Source organism: Pterocles gutturalis, unplaced genomic scaffold, assembly GCF_000699245.1.
Source record: "Pterocles gutturalis isolate BGI_N339 unplaced genomic scaffold, ASM69924v1 scaffold42838, whole genome shotgun sequence".
Taxonomy (NCBI): domain Eukaryota; kingdom Metazoa; phylum Chordata; class Aves; order Pterocliformes; family Pteroclidae; genus Pterocles; species Pterocles gutturalis.
The window spans coordinates 1-10,604 of NW_010122009.1; the positions used below are offsets into that span (position 1 = coordinate 1).

The window sequence follows — 10,604 nt, forward strand, 5'->3', positions numbered from 1 at the left end:
CTGACGGGCACAGGGTCTGGCTGTGATGTGAGACCCCTGGGGTGGGGTCACCATATCGGGGTGTCCCCGCTGTCGCAGTGACGGCTGATCAAGAAAGCGTGATGTCCCCTCTGATATCACCTGTTGAGGAGCTGTGTCCTGTGGGTCAGCACAGACTGGGCACTGGGGCTTGGAAAAGCTTTATTGCTGCTTCTCCGGTGGAGTGCTGCCTTCTGTCGCGGTGGAAAGGTCAAGGGGTGTCGTTTCAAAGGTCTGTGTCTGGGCAGGAGTCTGCGTCCCAGATGGACAACAGACCGGGTGCTTAAGTTGACAAGACTCTGCTGACTGAATTGAGTTGAGGATTAGATCTTGGGTTTGTTTAGAAGTGCCCCCTCTGTCTGTCCTGTATTTATTCTCCTTGGGGACTGTAAAATGGTTTCATCTTCCGAGAGACTGAGATCAAAGTGTTGGATCCCTGAAGGAGCCCTCGTGACCCTGAAGCTGGTGTGAGTTGTCCATCATGTCTGCTGGGGCTGTGCTTTCAGCCTAAGCCTTCAAAGGACTTTAAATGTTTCCGTGATAGAAAAAGTTATCCTGGCTATTGGGCTCCTATTTCGGCAGCCAGTGTAACATCAGGCCCTGATAAGTTAAGTGTGTCATTGACTGCTTAATTAATGGATGATAACTCAGCTGTGTGTGTGGGGGTAGGTATAGGCAGGTTTCCTATAGTATTTTTTTTTTAACAGAAGCACTTCTAATTACATTTCAATCTTGGGTGTGATAATGTTTTGGAACAAATCTGGTGGAAAGCTCAAAGCTGAGCCTTTTTACCTGGTTTATTTTTATTTTTATTTTCCCCCAAAGGTGTAGTTCTGAGGCAACCCCAAGACCCCAAAGAGCTGTGGGGGTATGTGCAAGTCCGAAGTAAGGCCCACATGTTCTGGTGGCTCTACTATGCAAATAACCCAACCAAAGACTTCACAGAACTACCTCTCATCTTGTGGCTCCAGGTAAGGTTTGGCGAGAGACACTGAAATGATAACTTTCCATCTGTGCCTGGTTTAGTCTGATCGGTATCTTCCAGCTCTTCACAAATAGGATTAAAAATTGTCCAATTGTGAGTGATTCACCTTGTGAGTGAGGGATTCAGGTCAGGAAGAAATAGTGAAAATATCCTCCTGTAATGCTGGGGTGCCCTCAGCTGCTCACCTTCCATCAAGTTAAACTGCAGAAGTAGAGATGGTTCTTATCTTTTACACAACAGTAGGGCTTTCGTGCCAGACACTGCAAATACATTGTTGCGTCACAGCTCCTTTCCTGAAGAGCTTGTGGTCTAAACAATGTTTACAGAAAGACTAGATGAAGTGATCCGAGATTTAGAAAGGTTTCTAAATGGAAGCAAGTAAGAGAGACTTTGATTGTTTTGAGATTGGTCCCATTCCATCCCAGTTTGATAAAAGGCAGTGATGTGTGCTCCACGTTCACGACCAACAGTACATTTCAGAAGTTAATTTTGAATATAATCACTTGATTACTTGGTCTTTCTCCTTCTGGGTTATTTCTTCAGAGTGAAATGCAGATGCTGTACATGCTGATAAAACTAATGACTTGCAAACCTCTGTAGGTAGCTAACTTTTACATTCAGTGTTAAGGGAATAAGGAGAACGGTTTTCAAACTGCACCCCCATAGCATGCAGCTCATTAGATGCTTTCACAAGGGGGTAATTGCTTCTCTGTTTAAATTCTTGCTTTCAGAAATGGTGTATGTACACATAATGAAAGATGATGAGAAAGAAGTGAGCCTTCTTTTCAAATTAACATGTAGCGCAAAAGCCATTTTTAAAAATGTATAATCTGTCATTCTACATATTAGCTTGCTTCTATTTTTCTCCTGCCTGTCATATCTATACCGTGCTGACTTTTAACTTATTTGTCATTTGGTATTTCATCCAGGAGCTTCAGGCTCTGGATTTGGGAACTTTGAAGAGATTGGCCCATTAGACAAAGAAATGAAACCAAGAAACACAACCTGGGTATAGTAGAGAGTTCAGCTTCTAATTATTGATTGCAGAATGGTTTTTGCTTGTGTAAGCAGATGAGTGCTACAGAAAAATGCACAGCACAGTTTTTATGTAAAATTCAATAGAACTGTATTTTGTCTTAAAATAGTGTAGTTAATGAAATGGCTTGTATGAATATCCTTGTTAAGAGCTAAGAATAGACCTGTTAATTTGATTGGATGGAATATGTCTGGGCTTCCATGAATTTGTGAATTGCAGATGTCTGGGAAACTGGGAGGAGGGAAATTTCTAGAAAGATGTTATTTCAGATCGTAGCTTCATTGCATACAGCCATTGAGGTTTTTCTGGATGGCTGGCAACTTATAACCAGTGGCTTGTAATTACGAGTCCAGCATGGCCTTCAAGGGAAAACAAATTACAGCTGCCTATGAAGGTGGAGATTTATTTAATGAAATGTATTTGTGCTCTAAGCTACCAATAGTCTAACTGCTCCGGAGTTCCCTAGATTGTATGGGTGACCTGCCCTTGGATCACTGGGATTTTTTGGGTGCCTTTCTTGTTGCAGATTGGGCAGATTGAGAGACCTTATGTTGTACCTCTTTATTTGTGAGCCTTACTACTTTGAGCCATCCTAGCTATCTGTGTGCTGATCTTTTGATTTTATTTGTACACTTGTAAGTATATAACTGTAGCATTTGCTTTAGCAATTTCACAGTGTCAGCAACACAAAAGAAAAACCCTCTCATTTTACATTCTGATGGACAAGTCAAAACTAAGGTTTGCACTGGTGCTGAACTGAGGTTTCATACAAATCTTCTTTCTGCTTTTACAGTTGCAGGCAGCCAGTATCTTGTTTGTGGATAATCCCGTGGGTGCTGGATTCAGTTACGTGGATGATTGTAGCTTGTTTGCCAAAAACCTTACTGCAGTAGTTTCTGATATGATGGTTTTTCTTGGAGAATTCTTCAGATGTAGAACAGAATTCCAGGTAAGTTAATGGAATTCTGGGTTAGAATCATATTTTTCTTTGCTTTTAAACAGATCTCAGAAAGATTTAGTGAAGACTTCCAGATGGGCGGTATTTGCTGCTAGGTAGGATGCATTTGGTGGGAGTCAGTGCAGGTATAACCACTGTCTCTGATTTACCACAATTCAGACATGGTATCTTGAGTTTGGTGCTAGTTAGATAAGCAATGGGGTGGATTATTGTCTCTCATGCAATCCAAGAGACGTGTAGGATCACGGCTGTTTCTAGTTCCAAAATACTGAAGTGCCTGCTTCAAAACTTCCCCCAGTAATTACACCAGGATGTTACGGAAATCTTATCTGCAGCTTAGAATTGGAACAATATGATACGCAGTGTTTGATAGTGAGGTGAACAGCCAGTGCCTGGGTTCTGTGGGATGTGGGAGATGGTTGGACGTATCTTGTGCCCTCTGCCTGACAGGTTCATTGTGTGGTGTCTCTCTCTCCAGACCATCCCATTCTACATATTTTCTGAATCTTACGGAGGTAAAATGGCTGCTGGCATTGCTTTAGCTCTGCATGAGGTAAGTAGTTGGAGGATGTAGTTCACTTTTCACTTTAAAACGTGGTGTTCTACAAGTACTTATATTTCCTGGAATACACTGGCCCTGTTGCCTAAATCAGATGGCTACTTGTTTTTTTCACTTTTAAAGACAACTGGTTCTAGAGTCATGGAATATCTAAAAGGTTGTGTTGTTGTTTTTTGTTTTTCCTCTGATTCACCAAGGCTGTTCAAAAAGGGACCATAAAGAGCAATTTTATGGGGACTGCTCTTGGAGACTCATGGATTTCTCCTTTGGGTATGTTTTAACTGTCAGACTGTGGGTGGTGTGTTGTTGTTGTGTTGTTTTGTTGCTTTTTTTTATCATTCTGTGGGTACCTAGAGTCAAAAATGCCAGCTCTGACTTAAGTGAATTAAATCTCTAGTGGGTCTGGTAAAAAAAAAACCACACACAAAAAAAAAAACCCCACTAAAACTTCAACATTGCAAGCTGCAATTGAAGAATCTACTTTTAGAATGTATCTGGATTATGAAAACTCGGAACGCAAAGTCAGCGAGGAGCATACATGAAGTGGGGTGGTGATAAAATGTCCCTACACACCTCTACAGCCCCTGAGGTGTTTTGGTAAGAATACTGCACTTAAAATGGGGCCACCAAACGATTCACAAGGTTGCAACTGGCGTTTTGTCTTTATTTTCACAAGAAGACCTTCTGCTGAGGAACTGATGTGCTCACAGACCTGGAGGAGATAGGGTGTGTGTCTGATGGAGGACAAAAAGCAAGTTAAAGGACTCTTGGTCCTTCAGTAAGATTTGCAAGGGCAGGCTTCACAGATTCTCTGCAGCATGGGACAATATCAAGCAAACTCCTATCTGTCTCCTAACAGCTGATCCTTGAGATCTTATAAACAAACTTCTTATAGAACAGTTTTGTTTTATAACTAGATTTTTCCCCATGTAACTGTTGCCACTTGTCAGATCTCTCCCCATGTTCTAGCAATGTGCTGCGGTGTTGGGGTGAGAACATTTTGGTAAGAACATGTCTGGTTTAATAAACTTCGCTGATTAATGTTTAGGGGGTTAATGATGTTGTGGTGGCTTTGCTGGTTCTCAGGACTTGTAAAGAACCTGCTCTGTGGTATGTAACCTTTGGGATAAACTGAGCTGACAGTACCTTTTTATTGATTAATTCATCTCCATATATTTTTGTCAATCATTCTTGCTACAATAAAGGAAAAGTAAAGGAAATTGTATGTCAAAAACGTAGATGTTATAAATCTGTTCTGTTTCTTTAGACTCTGTGCTGTCTTGGGGGCCCTACCTTTACAGCACTGTAAGTACCTTCTTAAACTCTTGGTCCTCACCTGATTACTTGTATTGCCATACCGTATAAATGGATGTTGATTTTTAAGGTTAGCTCGTAGCTGGAATAAAACCTCTAATGCATGGAGACTGTTAGTGAGAAATGAATGTGGAATTATAATTAAAATTGTCCTCCTTTGTGTTTGTCTTCCAGTCTCTCCTTGATGATAATGGTCTAGCAGAGGTGACTGCTGTTGCCAAAGAAATAACGGATGCAATAAATAAAAATCAATATGAGCTGGCCACTGAGCTCTGGGACAAGGCTGAAGGTGTCATTGAAGAGGTGAGATCTTCTTTGATCAGTATTAACAACTTCCTGGTGCCTGAGGAGGCACACAATTGCAGGTTATCCTTTCTGAGAGCACTGGGTTGGTGTGAATCCTCCACCCAACCCCGTGGCCAGTCATTTTTGCCAGTGTGTGTTTTATCCCGGTGCTGAGGTAAGAGAGCTCTTTGTCTGCTGTGTACCACTGGGTGATTGTAAGAGGCAGTGGGTAGGGCAACCCCCACGGGCTTGCAGGATTCAACCTGGCACATCGCTTAAATAGATGCTTAATTTTTAGCACGCAACTAATCCTGTTGATTTCTGTAGAACCCAATTTCAACTTAAATGACCTATGTCTCCTGCAGAGCTTTGTTTTGAATATTGAAAACCACCTCCAGCAAGGCACAAATTTCAAGTTAAGCATACATCTCTATTTAGAGAACTATATTAGGTGCACAGGATGGAAAGCAGGCTCAAGTTATGTCCTGTTACTGTGGGTTACTCTATCTTGTTAATTAGCAAGTTCCAGCTGAAAAGATAGGTAAAGTTTTGCTCTTGTTTTTCCTGTTGAAGGGTTGCTCCAAAATCTCACTCTTGTGTTTTTTGTTTTAGTACAAGTAAGGCTCTGGCTTCCTCAAACTGAAAGACTAATCTGGAGTTGCTTCCTTTTCTCACTCTTTCTTTCGTTTTGTTCTATTTTTGTTTTATAACTGACAGGGCCTTGCAGATAGTTGGTTTCACTTCTTAATGTTTGGAAGGAACTTGTGGTTCCCATTTTCCCTTTCTCTTCAAGTCTGCTTGTCTTCTCCCAGCTGTGCTGTTGCTGTCAGGGTGCGGGCACTTCAGTTTTTCTAGGATTGTTGTTGTAAGCTGATTTCTGACCTATGCATCAGAACTTAAAAGACTCAAAAAGTGAATAAAGCAGGGCTTCAAAGATCTTGAGTAACCTCTCTAATGCCAGCACTGATCACAGTTTGTCCTTTGCATCAGAGCTGCCATTCTACAATCCTCAGACTCCTCCAGAGGTCAGCAGTTCCAAAAGAGGGGTGGCTGATACCTATCACCATGTTGTTGAGGAAGCATTTGAGATTTTGAAGGGTTGTAGGTTGGAAGGATGTTGAGCAAGAGGGAGCATCAGGCTAGACTAGATCTAGCAGAAGAGACCATCTGAAAGCATCATCTGGGATTGCAACTCTTTATAATGAGTAATGGGAATCTGCAGTCATTTGCAGGGTGTAGGGCTTCCTGTAGCTTCACACCCACATGTGAACAATACAGACTTGACAAAACTCTTCCCCACTTTTTAAAGTAAATGTAGAACCGAAGTTTTTCCATAAGTATCATCTTTACATATAGGTAAAGTGGCAGTTCACAGGGTCCTTTATTTAGTACTTATCTCTTTTTTCAGAAGAGAGTCTGTTCCTCTTGTCTGAGAAATGTTTTTGTAATGATGTTACTGAAATCATCTTGTGTTTTCAGAACACAGACAATGTGAACTTTTATAACATCATGACTAAGGAGGTTCCAGAAATTAAATCAAATGAACAAGATAATCTCCATCTCAGTAAGTCGTGTTTAAGTACTTGAGCTTCTGAGGCTGTATGTTTGCATTCGTGTACCTTCAATGCTGATAGTGGGAACAGCCTGAATTTAGAACATCCTTAAAATCAGGCCTTCAGACCTAAAAGATAGATATTCTCCTGAGCAGAACTTGTTTGCTCTTGCATAAATAGAGATAAATAGGAATGTGGAACAACCCTTCTGTAGATTACACCTCCACCTATGCATCCTGCACAAATTACTCCAAGGAAGTAGCCAGTATAATTGTGACATAGTTCACGACCTTTCACTTACTTCCTCTTAATGTCTTTCGTTTCTGTCCTCAAGCTAGGACACAAAAATGTGTCATCCATATAAATAGTCTGATTAGACTGTCTTGCCTCTATGGTGTTTATGCATCAATGTAGAAGACACACGGATAGAGTTTCTTTCAAGCCCTTTATCTCTTTCTGTTGGCTTCAGCAGGGAAGATGAATGGCACAGTTAACTCCCGAAAGTTAAGTGTTGCAGCTCAAAAATAACTGGTCAGTTGAGGAGAAGAAATCATGACTGTGCCAAGTGGCTAAAGCAGAACCTGGTCCCCTGAAGAAGTGCTATGTTAGCCAAAAGTAGAATGGATGGTTGGGTTCTTCCCATATGATTCCCTGACTGAAGTAAGGGTTGACTTCAGTGGTTTCTAGTAAAAGTAAGCAAATATCTCTCTGTGATGTTGCATTTCCATTAGAAATGAGTTTGGCCATGACTGTAACACTGAAAATTGTTATCTCTGCGAGATGACTGTCTTAAATGTGCAGATGATAAAAAGTGTGTCTCTCTTTTTCTATAGGACTTTACCAACGCCATGTGAAAAATATGCATAAGGACAGCCTGAATGAATTCATGAATGGACCCATCAGAAAGAAGCTAAAAATTATTCCTGACTGTGTGAAATGGGGAGGTACTTTCCTGTCCGCTAGTGTGGATCTAATGAGTACATTATTGCCTGTTACAGTATTGCAGTCTGTAGAAAGATAGCTTACTGTAGTAAGCAGTCACATTAAATTGTCCTTATTCTTGGGCCTCAGAAGAGGACTTACTCTCAGAAATTAACATGTAATTGGGCAGGCTCATGTGGTTCTGATTCTGCTACTTGTATCTATTTTTAAAATTTTTAAATAAAATTTCTTTCTGGTTCCAACCAGGTCAGTCCAGAAATGTCTTTGAGAACATGGCTGAGGACTTCATGAAACCTGTCATTGATATTGTTGATCAGCTTTTGGCAGCCAACATCAATGTTACAGTCTATAACGGGCAGCTGGATCTCATTGTTGCCACCATAGGTAAGGGACTTCTTGACTGGAGTTGGGAACAGAACACATACTGAGTAGAACATGAAGTTGCCAGTAATATTGGTACCTGGATCTCTCCAGTTTTCTGTGCAAGTCTCCTATCCAACTGGCAGCCCTTAAATACTACAATCATAAATGAGCAGCTCTTAGTATCTTTTGTTTACATCCCTCTCAGAGACAATTCCTTCCATTATACTGTTGTGAAATGGATCTGCACCATCAATAATTCCTTGTTTCAGTGAAGCCCGTAAGTAGGTAGCTAGTAATTCACCTAGTTCTTCTGGATAGACACATTTATACATATGTATGTGCACGCATTCATAAATGAGGATAGATGAATAAATATATGGAGATTGTTCTCATTTCTCCTGTGCCTTGAAGATCCTATTCTTTGGATCAAAAGCTGTATCTTGCTACAGATGTGTGTACATTATAGGTCAGCCCTCACTGAGAGACCTGCAGCAGAGAGCATGGTGCCAGGTGAGATGGAACAAGGGTGTTGGTAATTAATCAGGGAGGGTGCAGCTGAAGAGTGATCACACCTACTGCTCATAACCTGTGTAGGCATCTCCATGTCTTGGCCACTCAAGGGCTTTGTTTGTCACTTGCTGTTGCAAGATGTAGGCTTGATCAAGTGGCAGTTTGGGAGCCAGGCCAAGTGTTGCTGGAATGCCTCATGCTGCAAGACTGCCATGCTCTTTTCCATTCACCTTTTTCTTATTGATTTAAATGACCTGCAGTCGCAGACTATGCAAACATTTTCCTGTGTTGTGAAAGGCTTTATCCTTTCCCTGTCTCTGCCCACTTAGATATTCAGATGTCCTTCATGAACAACATAGCAATCAATAAGTCAGGAAACAGAGTATTTAGGCTGTCAAAACAGATTAGTAGTTAGTGGTGCTTCAGTTTATCACATTCTGAGCTAAAATTGGGCTGCAGTTAACATGTAAATTCTTCCAGTAGTTCAGAGGTAAGCTAAAGCTTTGTCCCCCTTATTGTCCTGGAATTGGTCTTTTTGCCGTCTTCATCTCCATCTTCTCTAGCAGGCACCTGAAAACAGAAAACCTTTCCAGGCTCTTTTTAATGAGTGACTGTAACAGAGAAGCAGTGTCTCTTCTGATTTACAAGAGGGGGACTTGGTGTGACCAATCCTTCTCCATGGCAGGACATTCAAGGTGTTTGAGGAGTAAAGCAAAATATGTCAGAATTGCTAGGGCTGCAGAGCCTCTAAGAGGCACATCTTCAATCACAAGTCCATTTCACATACATATTCACGGTTTGTTTCAGCTTGTCTTGACCACAGCCTTGGTCATTTCCTAGGCATAGCAAAATCGGTTTTAGAATCTGAGCACAAAGAGACTTTCTGCTAACTCTGCTGTGTTGCTGTCTAGTACAGTGGGCCTCCAGCTGAACTGGGACTGCCAAGTTGCCACGTCAGTATTGGTAATAAACTTATCTCTTATCTCTAACAGGCCAGGAGGCGTGGATCCGGAAACTGAAATGGCCTAATTTGGACCAGTTCAACCAGCAAAGGTGGAAGGCGCTCTATGTGTCTCCAGAATCCACTGAGACAGCTGCTTTCCACAAAGCCTATGAGAATTTTGCTTTCTTCTGGATTCTTAAGGCTGGGCACATGGTAAATAATATATGTCTTGGGGTGGGATGCACCACTGTCGGCAAGAACACTGAAGATGTATATGTGCTTGCTGTCTGCTTCCTTACAGCAGCTGCTTACCATGTGCTCCTATCTCTGTGCTAGGTACCGTCTGATCAAGGAGAGATGGCACTGAAAATGGTCAGGATGGTGACCCAACAGCAGCACTAGGGAGGGGGAGGCCAGCTGCTATGGCTTCCTGACGAATGACAGTGCTCTTGCAGAACGTGAGTCCAAAATAAGCTGCAGGAGGAACAGTGGCTGTTTGGACACATAGCCTCTCTGATCTTGCTGATAATGTGTGCAAGCACTTATGGAAAGGCATTTTTTTCCTTGAATGAGTTTTTGCTTTTGAATTTGTAAGATGTGATTTGCTGCCTTAACACTGTTTGTAGTGACTCTTCTAGGGGGAAGTCACTGTCATAAACAACTAGCTCTGAGCCTTTGCCTTTGACTTGGAAGGATTTAGTGCTTTTGTAAAAAGCTGCCTTTCCCTGAATGCTCTCTTGTCTGTTCACACACCAAGACTAAAACTGATTTGAGTCCTGATAGATTTGCTGTTTGTTCCTCTCAGAGAGCTAACCTGTTTCATGAGGCCTTGGAATGTTCCTGCCTTTGTCCTCAGGCCTCTGCATGAGTCACCTGGCTGGATTACAAGCTGAAGACATGGGAGATGCCATGATAGAGGACCTGCCCTAGAGGAATTACAGTCTGTTTCATCTTTACTGAGGTGCCTGAGCTAGGATACAAGATTCTTGAGGCTTCCTGTGCTGTGGAGAGACAAAAACACCCTGCAGAAGAGGATTTGACCTTTTTCATCTGACCATTTTTTTCTTGTTTTAATTTTCTTTAATGACCGTTACTCAAACTTTGCCTCAGCCTTAACACCTAAAGCACATCCAGCAGG

The 10,604-nt window shown here is 41.8% G+C and overlaps 1 protein-coding gene across 1 annotated transcript; it reads left to right on the forward strand.

Annotated features, from left to right (window-relative positions):
* The first annotated feature begins 914 nt into the window (after positions 1-914).
* On the forward strand, positions 915-10,056 carry SCPEP1 (serine carboxypeptidase 1). Its single transcript, XM_010077406.1, has 12 exons — positions 915-999; positions 1,933-2,012; positions 2,833-2,988; positions 3,476-3,550; positions 3,754-3,826; positions 4,824-4,861; positions 5,045-5,173; positions 6,635-6,719; positions 7,521-7,652; positions 7,897-8,034; positions 9,516-9,679; positions 9,803-10,056. Exons 1-12 carry the CDS (start codon positions 915-917, stop codon positions 9,866-9,868), a joined length of 1,221 nt encoding a protein of 406 aa, XP_010075708.1. The 3' UTR covers positions 9,869-10,056.
* Positions 10,057-10,604: the final 548 nt, after the last annotated feature.